We start from the raw sequence: 20,552 nt of genomic DNA, 5'->3' as shown, positions 1-20,552 counted from the left end.
ATCGCACATTTGTTCCAGGAGAAGCAGAGCGAGCAGCTTTTCAAAAAAACCCGTCAGAGGCTGCGGCGGCGCAAATGTCGCAGGGTTGGTCGGGCGTGACCCGGCCGGCCCGGTTTAATGGTCATAAAAGCACGTGTGTTTCTGTGCACGCGTGCCGTCAGGACGAAGGCACTGAAAGAAGAGCAGGCCTTTTAGCGTGTTTTCTGCCGGGATCCAAGTGTGAGACACCGCCGGCGCCGCAGCTGATCGCCAACCTTTTCTTACGCATCCATCTTTGACCTCGGAGGCCCCGCCAGAAGCGGCGGGACCCGGACGATTCTGTGAAAGCGCTCAGATGTCACATCATCTCCAGATTCTCCGGGCCGAAGACATTTTCAACAGCGCTAAGGATCCCATCCGATCTCACATTAACTGTATCGCATGTTCTGCCTCGTCAGTTGAGAATGAATGCAGGAATAGCAGAAAAGGGCCACTCCTGCAGGTTTCACATGATGGCAAAGCTCCAGCCTCACATGTGTTACTGCTCGATCCAACGCGCTCTCCATCCTGTTAGTAAAGTACTGGTGCAAGGACGTGACGTAAAAACATCTTATTTAAGACACGAGCATTGATTTCAGCTCAGGCCAAAGCCGGTTTAAAGCGCAGGGTCTATGAAGCGGGGAATCAACGGTATTTGTGGGACGCACGGCACCAGAAGGGATTGTAACTGATCAGCCGTCGATCACGTCCGATCCATCCCTTCGACGCCACCGCCGTGGTTTTGTGCGCAGCCTGGCGGGACGCCGCGGGCGTGTCAGAACCGCTCTCATAGGCCGGAGCGCGATCAATACGGCATTGAGAGAGATTTATGGCTTTTCCGCAGCAAACAGCGGTTATAAAAGGCATATAAAAATGGATATGGTAGCCGGTGTGCACGCGTGCACGTGGGCACAGATGTGCCTGATCTGCCGAGCACGTAACTTTCTGTCTTTGTTTTTTTGAGCAGAGCTGCGATCGGGGAGGTTTGGCGGAGGCTATTTTATGACTTTACATTTTCCTTTACCTCCGTAAAGATCCTTTATCACCGCGCATTATTCAAAACTGAACTCCCGGTTCCGGTTTGGTGTGTCGGCGCAGCAGTCGGACAGCCAATGGGTGGCTCATCGATGCTTCGCTCAAAACACACCCGTTTGTTGATTCATGACCACCCCCTTCTCAGTGGCGTGAAGCCTTGGAAAGTTAAAAAGGTCTCTGTTATGTTGCAATAGTCCCAGCCTCCCAAAGAAAAAAAGACCGATTAGCACGTTCTGTATAAAAGCACAGCTTTACAGATGCCGTCACAAGCACTGTATTCTGTTAAGGGTTAGAAAATCGCAATTTGTACACAAACTGAACCCATTCCTCCGTCCCTCTGCTGCTCTCTTACCAACCAGGGCGCGTGATGCCGCGGGCCCGCAAATATATTTCAGCAAACATATTAAATTGTTCTTTCACTCATTTGAAGGACGGGATGGTGTGACTGGAAGCGGACCGGCTTGCATGACATTCAAAGTTTACACACGTTTTTGGCGCAAGCACGTGCAAACCTTCAATAAATCAGGCTTGGTGCCGGGCCCTGGCTGCGCCTGCCACCGCCGGCTGTTTCCTCTCATTGCAACTAAACTCCGGCGCGATAACAGCGGGAGCCGGCCGACGAGGGAAAAGCGGAGTTTTTTCGAACGCCGGCGAGACGGCGAGCGTCGCCGGCCGGAATGGAGGACCGCCGTGATATTTTCTAAACCGACCCTGGACCCGCGGGTGCTTCACGCGCAGTCAAGAGGACGGGGGGGGGACGCAAGTGGGAGGCCCTTCTGAAAAGTGTCTTTGTGAGCCGGGGTCGTTGCTTCGCTCCAAACTTTCCATTTCATCTTCTAACCGTGGCGAGAACAGAGGACGGGGGCCGGCGGCTCCCCGGGGACGGAGGTGTGGGCTAAACAGCTCATAACTTCAGGGAAACATAAAGCTCGCGAATGTTCGCAGCGCTGGGAGCCCGGCAGCCTCCGGTGGGCGGTTTCATCCGACCCCGTTGTCTCTCACCGGAAGGACGAAGATCAGATACCAACTCCGTGCTTTTAGCCACCGAATTCTGATTTGATGCCGGTGTTGAATAATGTGCGTAATAAGCCAAAAAATACATCGAAAGAGGTGAATGTACGTGTGCGGGCGTCATCCCAGATGAAGATTTGACTAACCGTTATTCCTGGCTCTCCCCTGTCTCCTCGGGCTCCTCTGATGCCCGGACCGCCCTGAAACAGGGAAAATAAAAAGCACAAGATCAATATATGCAACCTGTGATGCAGGCAAAGAAAAACAAAGGCCCCAGCGTCCCCGCACTTATGCGCTGGATTCACGTCGTAAAGGTGGAATGAAGCCGGAAAGGACGGATGGCCAATATGGGCCGCGCCGTAAACCGCGCCTCTGCGCCGGGAGCTTTATGGCACCGCCTCCGAGAGCAGCGGCGGCAGCCTGAGCTCAGCAGAGCCCAGCAGAGCCCGGGACGACCCACCTGGCCCCGAAACCTCGGCGGGGAACAATGACGCACATCTGCTTAGCGCAGACAATTTTCGCACACATCCGCTTCCTGTGTTTGTCTGAAAGGGTTCCTCCCGGGAGCGAAGGGGCGAGGCGGGAGGCGGGAGGCGGAGGAGGCTCGGGGCCGGGAGGGGCCGCACTACGTGGGAAGAGTCCAGATCATTCCTATCATCAGCATCCCATGACAGGGAACGACAACATCAAAATGTTTAATTCGACTTTAACGCTCATGAAGACCTTTGAGTGGCTCGAGGGCAGACGTGTTGAAGATAGTAACATTCGGGAATATCCGTGGCGTTCATTCGTTCATCGCCTCCACATCTTGTCTTACGGTCGGGGTCGTGGAGAGGCCGGATCCCAGATGGCACCGGCAAAAGGCGTGGACAGACGTGCACCCACACACACACATTTCCTTCAAATATTGTATAGATACAAGCGTTCACTCCCACTCACAAGTCACTCAGAGACGTGCAACCGTTCACTCTCTCATTCAGAAATCGGAGTCATTTTCGGGATCGGTGGGATTATAATTCATGATAAATCATGCCGTTCCAAAATGCTTCGGTTTGTTGTTTTCAGACGTTTAAACCTGGCGTGTTTTTTTCCCTCCCGGCAGAGGGACCTCACATCTTAATGGAGTTTTGGGGCGAAGCTGCAAAAGAGCTGAAATTGGCTTCCAACAGCAGCAATACGAGGATCGCGATTGGATTTTTCACGGGCCTGTAATGGTGATTGGAAAAAAAAGAAACACAACGCTATTATCAACACCGAGCAATTTGATGCGAAAGGAAATTTTACCTTTTTTTTTTAAACACTAGGATCTAAAGCAGCGTGGGGACAATTCAATTTTAACAAATGGAGATGGCGTGCTGCATTTTGCTTTCCTTAATATCAAATTGATTGCCGACTGATGTCGGGTATCGAGCCGAGTCCGTGCCAAATCAGGCAGCGCGGATTGCAATTGGGCTCGCGGCAATCAATATTCGCTCAAACGTGACTCGTGGATTTCCCAAACCGAAGAGGCCGACCGCTGCGAAAAGACGGAAGAAAAGCACACGTTCCCGGGTGAGCGCAAACAGAAAGGAACTCGGGGGAACAACAGCACAACTGTGCTCTCCGCTGTAACAATAAGAGTGGAACAGATAACAAGCCGAGCTCCGACACCAGTTTGCCAAGACGGCCTTTTGTCCGGACCAAGGATTTCATTCGAGGACGAGGACGACAAAAAGCTTTCGGCCGGGTTCGCTTTCGCAATCGCATGATATCTCGGCGATTCTTCTCGATAAGCGTTTGTTACCGTTACGTTCTCGCCACAAGTTGCCTCCTCTTTCCCTCGTTCTCTGGGAAATTTGCAAATCTTCAGGACACCTTGCAGATGAATCAGCCTCCGCGCCGAATACAAACGGCTCGGCCCGCGAGTTTGTGCGACGACGACCCTCCTCCGGTATAACGCACACTTAAAACATGATCTAAAGAGTCCATTGGACTGACGGGATCCCGCAGGGAGGGGCCGACGCCCAGGCGTACAGCAGAAATAAGGAGAGGGAGCTGCAGACATTGGGGTGAAACGGGGGAGAAAGAGGTAAAAATGGAAGAAATGCAATCAATATTAACGTGACGTCCTGCTGCCGACGCCGGTTTCAGGAGGGAGGGGAAGAAAAAAACAAAGGTGGAGGACAGCAGGTGCAATGAGGGGAGAAATCATTTTAAAAAAAGCTCCTAAATCCTGGAAATTCGCAGCGATTTAACCTCCATTTGTGAAAGTGAATTCATTATAGCACAATCTGTGTGACGGAGCAGCGGCATTATTGCACCGGTGGCTTTTCGCACGGATGAAATCTTAAAAAGGGAAAAAGTGTGGCCCGTGGACATGGACTCCACAGATGAAGAGGCGGAAGCGGCTCGTCGGACAGCCGGCCGAACTGGGGCGGATTGTAATCGGCCGTGATAAATGGAATCGGCATATAATGACTTTCTCCGACGACGCCGGCGTGGAGCGGCGGCATCAAAGGGCGGATGAGGACAAAGAGACGGCGCTCGGGGAGCGGCCGGGAAAACAGAGGAGAACACGAGCGGGAGAGCCGAGACAGAGTGGAGGATCAAGAGAAAGAGAAATAGAAAAAAGGGGAATATAGACAAAAAGCAAATGAGCTGCTTTACTCGCTCTCATCTCGCAGACTATTGGCTTTTACTCGCCGCCGCGTGAGACGAATGCGGCCGCCGCCACGTTCCTACATCAAGGATTTCAGATCTTACTTCACGGCGACACAGGCGGACGATTCTTTCCAAGCAAATCCAGCAGGAAACGGTCAAGAGATTGTGTTTCAGTGGGTTTTGTCAAATCCGCCCAGTGGCTTTGACATCACGAACCTCTGGGAGGATAGAAGTGATTCCGAAACCCATTTTGGTTTTTGACTGCGCGCTGACTTTGATCCAAGTCTTGCTACAAACACACACACACGACCATTCACAGGTCATACAAACACACACACGACCATTCACAGGTCATACAAACACACACGACCATTCACAGGTCATACAAACACACACACGACCATTCACAGGTCATACAAACACACACAGCCATTCACCCTCCCATTCACAGGTCAATATAAATTAGTTGTCAATGAACGTCCTGTGTGTTTTTGTGTGTGAGGAACCCGGAGAACCCTCGGAGCCCCGCCCACACAGGGAGAACCCTCGGAGCCCCGCCCACACAGGAAGGCCCCCCAGATGTATTTTTGCTAAAAGGCCTCAGATCGAAAGCGAAGCGGCCTCCATAAAGCCGCCCAGCACAGATGTCCTCGTCCGATAGTGCTTTCATTAAACTTTTATCAAACAGGTGCGGCTTTTATTGGACCTCGTCTACGAGTCTCCGTGAGGTCGTTTGTCCGTCGCGTCGGAAACCCGGAGCCTCCCGACTGCGTTCCCCTGGCGAGGATGGCGGCGATCAAATAGCGCGGCGTCCAAAACGATACACATATCATCATCTATGCGGTTATGGCGAGTTGGGCGTGGAGCGCCGTGTGTGTGCGGTATGATTAGGAAAGTCTGGGGACTTAAATAGCCCCCTTGAAGGCAGACACCTAATCATAAAATTGATTTATTCAAATCGAATCATCAGACTTCAGATTGAGAAGTCAGCTCAGCACATTTTTATCTGCCGCCGGTCGGAGAATCGCCGTCTGCAAACGATGGAAGCCGAAGCGCTCTCCTCTGGAACGGAACCTGGTTTTTCTTTGGATTTTTTGGGATGCGAGGCAACGGGATCCAAGCGAAGGCGCGGGCGGCGTGAAGCGACGGTGAAGAATAAATAAATGACGGACGGGTGGTCGAATGCGGCGAGGTGTACGTCGATGAGCGGCAGGTGGGGAGAAAGGCGGGAAAACACTGAAAAGCATCAAAGACTGACCGGGGGTCCGGAGGGTCCCGGGGGTCCCTTGCTGTCCTGGGAGCAGGTGCAGGCGTGAGGCATGGAGGGGCACTGCTCTTCGGCTCGCTGAAACACACGGATGAACGGTAAGACAGATGATGGGAATTACACGCTAACGACCGAGGAACGCCGGAGTCCGACCGAGCTGTCGGCCCATATCACGGCGCCGGCCCGTCAAAATCAGAGGTTCTATTATCCCTGACCGTGTTTCCAATAGTCTGTCCAGGGGAAGCAAAACAAATCCAAAAACTGCAGCCCTCTAAAATTAAAAAGTTTAGGAAATCCTTTTTTTTAACTTTTTACAAACTCGAGAGGGATCGACGTCCAACATCCACACCTTCGTTGTGTCCGAGGGACTAAAACAAGAAATGGACAGACTTTGGGTGACGACGGTGAAACTTCAATTTTCGGGGCGGCTCAGTCGGTAGCGTCGGCGTGGGGTCGTCGGTTCGATCCCCGCCTGCGAGCCACAGCTCTGCAGCCGTCGTCCTGCGAGTGCGTGCGTGTGTGTGTGAACGCTTACCGACGTTAGCGCTATTTTACCTATCATCGCATCCGACCAAGTCGGTCGGTGTCTGCAGACAAACACCCGATCGTGCTTCTTGAAGCGACAAATCCAGCGAGTGTTCATTCGTCTTACTGTATCTTTCTGCTCGACGTAAACCGGATCGGGTCAAAGCTCTGCGCCGACACCGTTCCGTGCATCTTTTTCTCCCACAGCTCACGGCGGGAGCCGTTCTTCGGGTCGGCGCTCGGGCGACCAGCATCTTCTCCGCTAATAATCAAATAAAAAGGAGTCACGGCCCTAAAAGGGTCAAGTGACGGCCGAGGCGCGCTGATGTTTGCCGGCGGAGCTGCTCGGGAGTTAATACGAGCCTCTCAAGGTGAAACCAGCCACCTGACCACAGACGCTATAAGGGCTGACGGAGAAACGCCGGCGCTAACAGCCGCTCATACGGACAGACAGCGGTTTGGCTGCGGTTTGGGAGCCGTCGCTGCGGCGTCGCTCCATCATGACCACGATTATCACGTTAATTATCAGTCAGGCTGCAGCACCAACGCTTGCACGTCGGAGGGGAATGTGTGTGTGTGTGTGTGTGTGTGTGTGTGTGTGTGTGTGTGTGTGTGCGTGCCTGCGTGTGTCGGCCGCAGGGAGAGGAGAAGAGGTAAGGCGTACAAAGCGTGTGTTCTTTGGCTCTTACCAGCGCCGGCAGCTCACAGCACTTATCTCTGCTGGCCCAGGATGTGCTGCAAATGATATCGAACATCTGGAGCTGGAACTGTAAACACACACATGCCTCGGTTCAGACGCCAATCAGTAACCGCACATTTCGGAGCTCGAGAAGTTCGTGAGGCCTGGTCTTGTGGACTCTCTCTGTTTTTCTGTTTTTTTTCACGTTGACACGATTTGTGTTTGTCTAAAATTCTAAACAGGCCGCAGGTTGGTCCTTTCGCTCCGGCCAGTTTTATGTCTATTCTGACCCTCGGCTCGGAGGGCGAGGCCTGCGCTCGCATGCACTGTTTATTTAGCGAGAGGAGCGGCGTCCGGCCGCCGCTGTTCGTTTCAAACTGCCCAGAAACCAGATGTCTCCCTTCGCTTTGAAGCAAATATCAATCAAACGTACGTTCTGGGAAACCACGTCGCTCGGACGCAATACCGGGTTCTGGAGAAACCCGCCGGAGCAGGAAAACAGCGTCCCAGGTTGAGTTCTGCCGCTTCATCTGCAAACTTCTATCAGCAAAGACAAATCCATTTCTCCGTCACTTAAACCGTCCTGAGGGCTGAACGTGCATCTTTTCAAAATCTGCGGGTTGCATAGATAAGCGGGCCAAATACCCTCGGCCACGAGCGCCCCGACCGAACAAATGAGGATATATGAAAACCATACCATGATATATTGGAGCAAAATAACAAAATAAACATCTTAAAGGAAGCCCTGCTGAGCCAGCATGAGGTCCCTCCATTGGTTTCCAGTGAAAAGAGCAGCTGTAGGAGTTTTTCCTCCAAAGATGAAAGGAATGATTCACTTTTCAAACATTTCTCCAGGCTCTGCAAATGTCGTTTTTTCGCCCAATTCCGCATCTTTTTTAGGACTTTGAAAGCGTTCGATTTTTATCCGTCTGAGATCGGTTCAATTAAGTTCAACTCCTCAGCCGTCGTTTCCGAACCGATTTACCGTAAACTGTATCTACGGCCCTGTTTAACGAGGAAATTCGGGACGGAAAATGCAAATTTGAAGGTTTTTTACTTGCTTTCATAGAGGGAGAAAGGCTCCCTGCAGCCCGTGTGAAACCATCTTATCCCTGTAATTACAGTCCTGCTATTAGAGCGCCGCGGGGAGCCCTAGACTTTAAAAGGCTGGAAAGTTTCACTCAAACCGGAACTAATGTCGAGACCTGAGAGATACGGACGCGCCGCCGAGTGTTTTAACCCAGATCGGCGGCCGACGAGGCTCGATGTGAAGCGCCGAGATGAAAACCTACCCGCTAAAGACCTGCAACTGTTATTCTTCACATCAACTTTCGGCTCGCCTAGAAATCCAACGCTCGCTATGACGAGACAGGACGTATCTAAATATACTTGTGACATTCTGCAAAGAGGCAGCCAGTGTCGTCTGGTCTGGGGTTACGCCGAGAAAATGTTCTTTTAAGAAAAACATATTCGCTTTCTCAGTCAGTTATTTTCTTTGGAGCCGTCACAACTATTCAATTCCTATTAGTGGCCCCGAGTTCCCAGGAGCCCTGGATATCTCTGCACGATAGCCACCGTCCACAAAAAGAGCACTTCGAAATTTCCCCGGAACCCGACGAACGGATTTCAGCGTGCCGGCGACCGATCGCTGCGATGTCTGCGTGAAGGAGGCCATTATCTCCTAAAGCAGCCGGCCAATATGTGGCCCGCAGGCAAATACCTTCACTCCCAAAGCTTAGAAAACATCTCCAGAAATCCGTTCGGCGGCCGTTTGCCCGGAAGGCCTCCATACTCTGTGATGGGGAAGCGAACACGCGGCGTGCACGTGTTGCCGCACACTGACCGAGGCGGAGTTTTCCCGGCGGCCTCTGGAGCGAACCATCCGACCCAGGACCTCCACGCCGTCCGTGCTGATGTTCCCCGCCGCACCCACGACTCTCTCCCCGACGAAAGAGCAGTCCAGCACGATCTTCACGGCCGTCTTGCTGACAGTCACATGGAGCTGCGGGACGAGACACGATCACAACTTTTGAAGCCGCACACACACAACGCTCATCTTTAGCATCCCACTTCCACTTCAGCTGATTGGACGGTGCGTTTAAGTGCCTCCAAAGGGCAGAGGCTGCGAGGCGGTGTTTAAGTTTGTAGAGGACAAGATGGGGACCTTCTGTCATCACACACACACACACACACACACACACACACACACACACACACACACACACACACAGACACACGCACACACACAGAAAGGACTTGGCATTACTTTGAATTCCAACTTTTAACATTTTAAAATCCCGTTCTAGCGCTGCTGCAGCAGCTGTCTCTGACAGTGACGTCCCGTCAGAGTGCAGCGCCGCTCTGCGGGGAACCGCCTCTTTGGGTGTGTGTGTGTGTGTGTGGGGAACCGCCCCTTTTTGGGGTGGTTTCCGGTCCGGTTGAAATCCCCCCCGGGTTCTCCAATAGACTCCCATGTGAAATCCTTTTTTTTCCCCTCCAGAAACAGGCAGCTCATTGCGTTCCCATGGGCTGCAGGAGGGCAGGTACGTACGGGCTAACAGGCTTCTCTCTGCATGTTCACTGATATCTGAAGGTAAAGTGACAATTCTTCCATGTCAATCCACTGGCCAATGTAGATCATGTCACTGGTCAACAACCTTAGATGGATTTCCCGCGTGCTTGTGTATGCTTATGTAGCTAGAGGGAATCTTTTCGTGTCTATATCGCCACCTACAGGTTAAAAGTTGTTTTGCTGCGTCATTTCGGCGAGACGAACGTCAGCTGTCCAACGTGTCAATCGACCTCTTTCATGGGTCACCTTAAATAGTCATCATTGCACAAGTCGCCCCCCCGGTCGTCTTGTCGAGAGTCGCCACTGCCGTCATAGCGACGTCACCGCCGTCAGCGAACTACAACGGCGATGCTGGTCTGGTTGGTTTGGGACGACCGCTTGGTGTCATAGCAACATCTGAAAACCATCAACGCCGCTGCCGCGTGCAGGCGCTGGGTGACCCGACTGCAGAAAATTCATTTGGCAGCTCGTATCGTGGAACAGAAACGTTTTCACCAAACGTGGAAATAAATGGTTTGATGGCAAATGAATGAAATCAAGAGAAATGGCGTGCACAAAAGCAGAATTTGCTTATAATAATAGCAGCTTTTGTGACTCCTGTGGAAAAAGAAAATCAAAAAAGATGTGCAATCATAACATATGTATTTAATTGGCCCTTTTTTTTCAGAGGCTACCCATAGTTTGTATGTTGTCTTTTTTCAGCCTCCATAAAACAAATGCTGGATTATTTTCAAAAGTAATGTGTTTTTTTTCTCCTTTTTTTTCAGTCAGAAACAAAATGCACTTTAAAACATTTTCTCACCCTGAGCCGGGGAGCTTTTCCATCTCGGCTGTTATTGGAGCAGGAAACTTCTCCGGTCCAGTCACTGCGAGATGTAACACTTCTCGGCCACGAACTGCCAAATGCAACCGGTGTTTGCCGGTCCAATTATTCTTTTATTCTTTGTCTAGAAGTCGTTCTCCATTGGTGTGTCGATGTCGGCACGTCTAAATTCTAATTTCTTTGGGGCTTCGGCCCTGCGCTCCGCACACCTCGCCCGCAGCCAGGCTTTACATTTGTGATACGGGAATTCAAAAATTAAGAGGGGGGAAATTTTGCTGCTATTTTCTGCCATTCAGAGGTTGCACGTTAACTATATTTGGATCAGGTAGGAAATTAATATAGGCTTGCGTTTGTGTGTGTGTGTGTGTGTGTGGGCGGACTTGTTGAGCCTCGTCCGCAGGACTACTAACACAGCTTGCTATCCCCGCGGCTCCGAGCGGACCACACATAACAAGCTCTGGTTATGGTCTGGTTATGGTCAGTGAACAGGTAATCACAGGGTGAGCGTCCAGATAATAACGAGCTTTGTGTCGCTCAGCATCAGACCGCTAATCCTCCCCTTTAGCTCCACATATCTTTGATTTATCCTCAATCTAATGGATCCTTTTAATTGTGAATGGACTATTTTGAAGCACCATCAGTCGCGACTGTCATTTCCTTTCATTTCTGTGCAGCGAGAAAAACACGGAGATGATGGAAGGCGACATTAAGCCGATTCCAACGTGTCTTTAATAGTTATTTCAGCCGCAGAAGTGTTTTTTTGTCTTTTTGGAACGTCGAAAAGGCATGCGAGAAATGCTTTTCCAGGAGAATTTCACCCCCCCCCTTTTTTTTCTTTTGTTTGTTTTGTTTTTCCATCTTTTGTGGTAAACCTGCCCAAGAGGGGGACTTTTCTCAGAATCTGCTCCGGCTGGGTTGATATTGAATCGTGTCGGATACAGACGGAGGCGTTTGCACGTCTGCGGTGAAACGGCTGTGAAATGCCACCGCGTTCAGACGCTCCGCTTCGAGCTCACAATTAACTTAAATCCATGAAACGCTAAAGGAAAGCTGGAGGCGGAGGAGGACCTTCGAATGACACGGGAAACATTTAGAGAAATTTTGAAAAAAAAAAGTTGTCCTCGCTTTTTGCAGCCGCCAACGATCGACACGCTACCTTGGCTCCTTCTCGCCGGGGGACGGGTCGCCTTTTCTTCATGCGCTCGGACAGCGGAGGAGCCGCGTGCCTCGGTTCCTAGAAGCGTTCTTGTCCAAATGTTCTTGTCGTAGCAACTGGACTTGAAGATGTTTCAGCCCTCGTCCCGAAGGCTTCTTCAGCTCCAATGACCTGTCGAGCTTGCCAGGGTTTTGGGCGAGTCTTGGATACATAAGACTTCCGTCTACATAACGAGCCACCTTTGGATGAGTCTTCAAGCGAAGAAATTCCAGACCTGTTGCCACGACGAAAAGATTTCCACAAGAATTCCCCGCGACCGGATGAGCGAGACCCTCCACAGAGATGTTCCTGGAGCCATTCAAGCTGCGACCCCGAGGCAGGGTCTTCCCATGGTTCCATAACAACTTGGTGACTGGCGGTGCGCCATTTTTAAAAGCTACTGTGGTCCAATTTCAGTCCCCTTTTTTTTTTGCAAATTGCAACAATAACGGAGAGAAGCGGCTCTTGTTGCAAAACGTGACTTCAGCCTCTCTGAGAGCCCCTGGTCGTTCTTCAGGCTGTGCAGAACATGAACGCCGTGGCAACTTTGCTCTCCATGCTGTCCGTGCCACCTTCCTCTTCTTCGTTTTGGAGTGTGGCTCTTGAGGTTCACGGCCCTGAAGCTATCACAGCATTCCCTGCCGCCGTCCCTTACTGCCGGTGAGAATGTAACACTCAGAAGTTCCCCGAGGCCGACGGCAGGAGCCCAATTCAAGCTGGGCTTCTTAAAAATCTTCTGTCTGAAGGCGGCCTTTGCAAGTTCTGGTGTGTGTGGCCATGTGGACGGGTGCCGATACCTGTAACATTCATTTGGCGCTGAAGTCGAAGCGGGCCTCGATTGTGTTGTTGAATTCTCTATTTGCATCTACTAGATTCCTCAATCCCACGAAGACCAAATGCAGTCCCATGTCCGTACGTGGTTATTTACACTGCATTACATTACAATCATTTGGCAGACGCTTTTATCCAAAGCGACTTACAAGAAGTGCGATTCAGTCACCGAAGATCCAAAGTTACCAGTAGTAGGAAGTCAGAAGTGACCGTTCAACCAAATATCCACCTCAGAACCGCATACATACATACATATATGCATTAATGGGGCTTTGGAGCTCAGTGCGATTAGCAGGGTGGTGCTTGGTGAAGAGGCAGTGATGGCGTGCCGAGGGTCGGGTTCAGGAACAACAACCGAAAAAATACTGTAATCATACAAGGGTACAGAAATAAAATCCAATGAAGACAGTTTTCCTTGGTGCCTGCACACAGCGAGTCCGTGTCAGGCAAACTCAGAGTCAGATGAAGTAAATTACAGTCGTGGCCGAGGACGAAAGTCATCGACGACTGCTCTTTTGTCGCTCTCGGACATGGAACGCACAACCAGAGCCGGGCCGAGGCGGCTCGCACAACTTCATTTCACTTTCTGATGCATCGGCAAAACAGAGGGTCGGCCAGGAGAAGGAAGGACGGAGGTGTTTGTCATTTTCATGATGCGTCCACCGGCCCCCTCCCTCCCCTGCCTCGCCCAGATGCTACGTCAGTGTTATAAAGTGCCACAGCTGTGAGTCCTGTTTCTCTGTTGAAATTAATACGCTTTATCACATTTTATTTCTCAAATGCAGCCTCGGGGAGGCACCGGTCCCAAGCCCGGGTAAATGCAGAGGGTTGCGTCAGGAAGGGCATCCGGCGTAAAACTTTTGCCAAAACAAACATGCGAATCAATCATAATAACCAGATCATACCGGATCGGTCGAGGCCCGGGTTAACAACAAACTCCATCGGTACCGATGACTTACAGGGAACCAATGGACACTGGGCTACTGTAAGTGAAAGAAGGAGAGGAGGAAGGTGTGTTCAGAAGCTGAGAGAGAAGAGGAAAGGAAGGAGTCTGAGACTGAGAGGAGGAACTTTGAATATCAGGACTATGACAGGAAAAGGTAGAGAGTTGGTGGACATGATGTAGAGAAGAAGGTGGAGATACTGTGTGTCCAGGAGACCAGGTGGAAAGCTAGTAAGGCTAGAAGCTTAGGAGCAGCTTTAAGTTGTACTATTATGGTACTGACAAGAAGAGAAATGGAGTAGGAGTTATCTTGAAGAAGGAGTTTGTCAGGAACGTTCTGGAGGTGAAAAGAATGTCAGATAGACTTATGAGTCTGAAACTGGAAATTGAAGGTGTGATGCTCAATGTTGTTAGTGGCTATGAACCACAGGTGGGATGTGAATCTGAAGAGAAGGAGAAGTTCTGGAATGAGTTGGATGAAGTGATGCAGAATATCTCCAGAGATGAGAGAGTGGTCATTGGTGCAGACTTCAATGGACATGTTGGTGAAGGCAATAGAGGGGATGAAGACGTGATGGGCAGATTTGGTATCCAGGATAGGAATGCAGAGGGACAGAGTGAGAGGAACTCGGTTGGAACGGTGAGGCTACAGGGAGTGGAGATCAGGAAGTTGGAGGATTTCAGGTACTTAGGGTCAACAGTCCAGAGCGTAGGAGAGTGTGGAAAAGAGGTGAAGAGACGAATGGGTGGAGAAAAGTGTCAGGGGAACTAGGAGATAGAAGAACATCAGCCATAATAAAAGGAAAGGTGTACAAGACAGTGGTGAGACCAGAGATGATGTTTGGACAAGAAACTGTTACAATGACCAAAAGACAGCAGGCAGAACTAGAGGTTGCAGAGATGAAGATGTTGAGGTTCTCTTTGGGAGTGACCAGGATGGAGAGGATCAGGAATGAGTCTATCAGAGGAACAGCACATGTTAGATGTTTTGGAGAGAAGGTCAGAGAAGCCAGACTGAGATGGTTGGGTCATGGACAGAGGAGGGATGGAGAATATATTGGTAGACGGATGCTGGAATTGGAGCTGCCAGGCAAGAGGTCTGGAGGAAGACCAAAGAGAAGATTTATGGACGTAGTGAGAGAAGATATGAAGGTAGTTGGTGTGAGAGAGGAGGATCCAGAGAATAGGGGGAGATGGAGAAAGTATATTCACTGTGGCGACACCTGACGGGAAAAGCCGAAAGGAGAAAAAACACTTTCCATTTGTCAGACAAATAACTTTTTGTTGTTCTGTTGTTTTTTCTCTGCAGGACCGAGAGCCCTGCGTCACCTGCGCCTCGTTGCAGGGAGCGTTAAAGCTCAGACGCCATACCGTCTCCATTTCATCACCTCCGTTGGGAATGAAAGAAAATAAAAGCAGTCCCACAAATGAAAATGAAACATACGTTTGTAACAAAGGCAATTATCTCCTGCAGTTTATTCCCGTATTACTCAGAATTTCAGCCTGCATCAGAGGAATGAAAGGTCTCCACGTATACGGTCACTTGGTGGGTCAAAATGCTCCTTACATCACATTCTTCTATTCACTCACTCACTAATGCAAGGTGCTCAGCAGCTCATCGGGAGCAACCGGCTGTCGGGTGGAGGTTTAACCCGCAACCTCCCGACAGGAGGGCCAGTGGCAGGAGCTGCAACGGAGGAAAGGTGCATGTTGAATTCATCTCAGCACTTTGAAGTGGATTCGATCACAGAAATGAAGACGTCTCGCCGATTCACTGATTGAAATGGAAAACTTGGAATTATTTCACATCTCGCGAGTCCGACGCCGACCGCGCTTTCGGGACTTGCGATGCCTGCACTTTCTCGCGGCGTGCGGCGTGCACAGCTTCAGGCGCTCAGCTCAAGCGTGCACTCGGTCTCGTTGCACGTGTCCACCTGCAGCGCAGGGCGTCTGCGTTCGCCTCGCCTTCCTCCGGACGCAGCCACTTTCAAACAATCATCCCTGAATATGGCAAGGATGCGACTGTGACGTCCCAGCGGCAATAACAATGAGAAGGAAAGACTTGAAACTCGAAGAGCTCGTCCTGAGCCGCGAGCCGGTGTGAGATGATAGCTCTACAGGTCTTTTCCAAACCCGTTCAAGGTCTGAAGGTGTCGGGCCAGCGTGCGCGAGGGCCGTGCAAACATTCACCCTTTCAATCACACGTCCGGACAATCTCAGGAGTCCAATAACGCGTCTCCAGCTTCCACAGCCGGAGCCCTGGTGTGTTGGACGACCGGCCGGCAGCGGCGGCGAGGGTTTCACGAGCAATCGAAGTCAAGTGATGCGTAAACGCTGTTGGTCCACGTCGCTGGAAACTATTCTAAAATGAATAATCGTAATTTAATATTGCCTAACCGCCGCGCTGGACCGTTGGTTTTGATAGACATCTTTACTGTAAGTTCTATTTGCTTATCAAGTTTTCCTTTTGGAAAGTCGCCCGGTAGATTTCAAAAATCTGGGAACAAAAAAAACCCACATGCAAATGTATTTTTACTAATTTAAAAAAAAAATCAAAAAGGAAGATTCATTTTGAAAAAGGCCAAAGAAAACAAAGGAATACATCAAGATATCTAAAGCTTCCAATAAATCAAAGCGACCATCTGTAGAACGTGTAAGCCATATGTCCATATCAGTAACGGTCTGGCGATGTTTTCCCAGATGTTCCAGCCCCGGGAAAATACACTGATCTGATATCGAGGTTGCGTCACAGGTCCGGCCTCTGACGGCATCCTCTGGCTTCCTGCCTCTTTCACAATCGCCGACACAAATACCATAACCCTAACCATAACCCTAACCCCAACCATAACCCTAACCATAACCCTAACCCCAACCCTAACCCCAACCATAACCTTAACCATAACCCTAACCATAACCCTAACCATAACCCTAACCCTCCTGTGATTTGAGATTTCACTTCGGCAGCCTTACGGAGGGACGTCCGGCTCGGGTTTGCGTTCCCCGTCCGGCGTGCGAGGCCTTCCAGCCCCTGTTAAAACCAGACCCTGCGGTCGCCGTCAATCTCAACCTTCCATTTCAAACCCATTAAGCCAATTTGAGCTCAAACCCCGACGAAACCTCCGACGACCCCGCGGTCAATCTGTTCCCGCCGGTCGAGACGTTGCCTCCGCCTGCGTCCACTGATGCCAGGATGAGCGTTGTTTTACAAAACAGCTTCGATGGAAACCGAAAAGAAGCGACGCGCTCCGATGGGTTGCCGCGCATGATTTTGCGCGCCTCCTCCGGATGTGCTTCTGCGCGCTCGCAGGCGGGCGGATTACGATCGGCCGGCCCGAGATCTCACCCTGTGAAATACAGTTATTGTAAACCGCAGAGCTTCCGAGGCGGCGTAAAAAATAGAAAAACTATAAAAAAAAAAAAAAAAACTCGCCGCTATATTTTTTACGGCGTACGGAGACAGCTTTAACTGCCGGCTGACATCTTTAATGGCAGGCATTTAAGCATTTGAGGAGGTATAAACTTGCTGTTCATGGACTGGCGGAGTGTCTACGGCTGTGAGCAAGATGCAGATTATTCTGTGGATTGAGCTCATCTCTCATCCTGTCCAGCAGGCTTCTTGGAACCTCAATGTTTCCCTTCACCGCCAGTCACCCAGCCAACACTGACCGTCCTGCCAGGTAAACCTGCCTCCACATGTGGGGTCTTCATTGTTAATTCCTTCACACACACACACACACACACACACACACACAGACACACACACACACCGCCACTCCTTTCATTCACTTGTCATCCCTTCAAAAGACACACACTTCCCGCTCGCTCTCCGCTCGCTTCCTCTCCGAACGTTGCCACGCTCTGCAAAAGGCGGGTGAAAAAACGGCGTGATGAAAAGCCTGGACGATGACGGACGCAGAAACGGTAGGAGATGCAGGAGGGAAGGATGGAAACAGCTTTGTGCTCGATTCTCTTGCGTTAAGAAACAAAAAGGCCTGGTAAGTCACCTGCCGCCCCGGTCTCAACCCCATTATTCACCTTGTATTCTTCAGTCCGACTTACTCCAGGTGGAAATCTCAGTTTGCCGGAGTCTCCCGTCCGGTTGCGAGCCGCTCGGCGCTGAGCGTCTGCGCCGCGAGTCCAGCCTTTCCGAAGGCCTTTCTCTGAGAGAGGTCGTCCCGCTGTGCACGGAAATGACACCGTTCAGGCGGCGGGGACGGAAACGGCCAGGGTAATGATGAAAATGGCCTGCAAATAAGAATTAAATCCATTTCCGTCCCGCGACGCGGGACTTTCCTGTTTATTTGTCTTCGGAACACTGAACTACTGATGCTGAAGCGCACACACTAATGACTGCTTCACGACACAAGACTTTATCAGTATTGTGCAAGTTGTTGTTATTTTGACTCGGTTAATGTGGTTGTTGTTCAAGCCGAGGCGTCTCGCAGTGTGAATTAGTCAATCACGGAGGCCGGACCCGTGGCATTACTGCTTTGGTGCCGGCGTTTGCATCTATCTATCCAACCAAAGACCCCCCCGCACAAAACACTTGGTCCTCTCAAGAGGGCAAAATCTCTTTAGTGGGAAATAAGTGAAGTTGTGTTGCTGTTTTGATTCAGTCCGACAACTTTGAGATTTGATATAAACACATTTTCCATTCACATATTTGCATTAAACCCCGACAATTGAGGGAAGTGACACACTTCATTCAACGAAAGGAATGGAAGAAAGCGTTACTATTGAGCTTTCACCAGCTTTACACACAACTGCATTCGGCCAGTCACACACACAAGGACGCTAACCAGGCCACCGGGGGGAATTCAAAATAAAATTGAATAAAATGTGAATTGAATCGTGCCACAGCGGGGAAATTTCAAAGTGGACAGCGCAGCAGAGATCCTCAAGTAATACAGTAAGAATATCAGAAATGACTTGAGCAAAATAAAGGAAACTTGCAGCAGATACCAGCTAAGAGTGTGTGGATGAACGGATGAATGGATGAACGGATGAACAGATGAGGCTGCAGCAGAGCCTGCAGACCGGAGGAGCTGGGAATCCAACCTTCCCACCCAGCCGCCATCTTACACCTAATTCCCTCATGTTTTTTTAGCTGCGAATAAAGTGAACGGCAATTCATTAAGTGTGTTAATTAAATTAATCAATATGCATTTTACGAGCTTATTAAGTATATAAAATATTAATGTCCGCCGTTTTATCTGACAGCGATAAACCACGACTGAGGGAATGATGAAATCAGCAGGTTTGCTCCCTCGGTGAACCACTTCAGCTGGAGGACAGACACACACACACAGGCACACACAGGCACACACGCACACGCGCACACGCGCACACACACACACACACACACACACACAGGCACACACAAGCACACACACACACACACACACACACACACACACACACACTGGCCAAACAACCACAAGAAACCCACTCAACAGGATCCGTATCTTCAAGAGCGTCAACACAGCAGATCTGAATATCGATCCCGAAACATCGGAGTCGATGTGAAACGACAGGTTCGGATTCGCCGCACATCCATCCGCGCATCGCGGGGACAATTCAGTGGCGACCGAATAATCCTTCCGTGAATATGAATAATATCGCCGGTGTAAATCAGGTGCTGCATTATTGTGGCATAACGTATAAATGTTAATTAGGTTGACAACAAAACACACACGTCTCAGTGTAAACATTTCAATTCCAGCCACGGCTCATCATATTTGCCATTTCTACCGATGCTTAACTCCGCTCTGGGAATCTGTAAGAATTCCATCACCCATAGGGTTGACCTGACACACAATCACAGGATTGTCTGCAAATACGGAACAGTGATCTAAAAATAGGGAATATTATTCAAGGTCATGTCTAGAGTGCTGTTTAGGAATTACAATGAACCTTCTCCTAATAATAACTGTGGTCGCACCCCATTGGCTCATTTATAATGCGTTTCGGTAACGTGGTTTTCACAGCTAAGCTACAACGGATGCGGATGCTGAAAAACGTCTTCTGAAAATTGCGGAATCTGTGTTTTTCTTTGCCCCGTCAGGCAGGACACTGACCTTGTGGAAACTCCCGTGGAAGATTCTTTTGATTTCCGTCCCCTCGAAGGTGACCGTCTGAAAGTCTCCTTTGTAGTCATAGTTGAAGAACGTCAGGCTCTTCCCGGAATCTGTGGGAGGTCAGGGGTCGGCGAGAAGACACGAGAGGAAGGACGGACGTGAATAGACCGACATTAGTTTCTGTCGAAGTAAAGTTTGAAAAAGAATCGACGAGGACGGGAACGATATCACATCTCATTGTTAAAGATGAAATGAAATCCAAGAGCCGGTCGTGATACACTTATTACATCCTCCACGTTATTTCCTCCGCAGACGCCATGTTAGGCATTTTAATAAAAGGCTGAGTCCGAGACAGGAAACCACGGACGTTACAAAAGAACAGTCGTTCACTCACTCCATCTGGCCATTTTTAACAATATCTTCCAATGAACCTGCCGCATGTGTTTGGGCTGTAGGAGGAAACCCTCGCAGACGTGGGGAGAACATGCAAACTCCTACAGAAAGGTCCCCTTCGTGCTGTCGGGCCCAAGCGCTAACCGCTGCGCCGCCGCGCCCGATGGAGTACATTTCCTATTTGATCAACAAATAAATCGAATACCGTCTCCAAAGAGACCCTTGTGAACTTACTGTCTAGGATGAGTCCCACCAGTGGCTCGTTGTCCTTATCAAGGATTTCCCACAATGCAAAGGGCTCCTGTGGCGTCTCGGGGAGGAGGCGGAACATCATGGAGATGGTGAAGTCTGAGGGTAAGCCCTCGGGGTGAAGGTACCTGGTGCACACGTGAAAGGCCGGGTAAACGCACGTCGATCTGGAGCTCCGCCGTGCCCCCGGGGGGGGGGGGGGCGTCTTTTCGGCAGCTGGGAAACGCTCTCGGAGACGGTCTTACGCCGTCTTTCCTCGACGGCTCCTTTTTGATCAGCGGAGCTTTGCTTCTG

General features: G+C 50.4%; 1 protein-coding gene across 2 annotated transcripts in view; it reads right to left on the bottom strand.

Moving 5' to 3' along the window:
- The window catches only part of col14a1a (collagen, type XIV, alpha 1a), a 137,584-nt gene that overhangs the window by 26,303 nt on the left and 90,729 nt on the right, over positions 1-20,552 (bottom strand). For both annotated transcript variants that reach the window (XM_086155966.1, XM_086155965.1), the window contains exons 32-37: positions 20,244-20,386; positions 19,617-19,726; positions 9,019-9,177; positions 7,186-7,263; positions 5,963-6,049; positions 2,211-2,264 (exon numbers count right to left, since the gene is read on the bottom strand). In XM_086155966.1, coding sequence (XP_086012092.1) covers positions 2,211-2,264; positions 5,963-6,049; positions 7,186-7,263; positions 9,019-9,177; positions 19,617-19,726; positions 20,244-20,386 — 631 coding nt within the window. The remainder of the gene's footprint in view (positions 1-2,210; positions 2,265-5,962; positions 6,050-7,185; positions 7,264-9,018; positions 9,178-19,616; positions 19,727-20,243; positions 20,387-20,552) is intronic.

This window comes from Fistularia commersonii, chromosome 11, assembly GCF_037954325.1.
Source record: "Fistularia commersonii isolate RoL2024-O1a breed Wild chromosome 11, RoL_Fcom_v1.0, whole genome shotgun sequence".
NCBI classification, from domain to species: Eukaryota; Metazoa; Chordata; class Actinopteri; order Syngnathiformes; family Fistulariidae; genus Fistularia; species Fistularia commersonii.
Note: the sequence above shows the minus strand (reverse complement) of the source record. Positions and strands in the feature narration are given on the sequence as shown.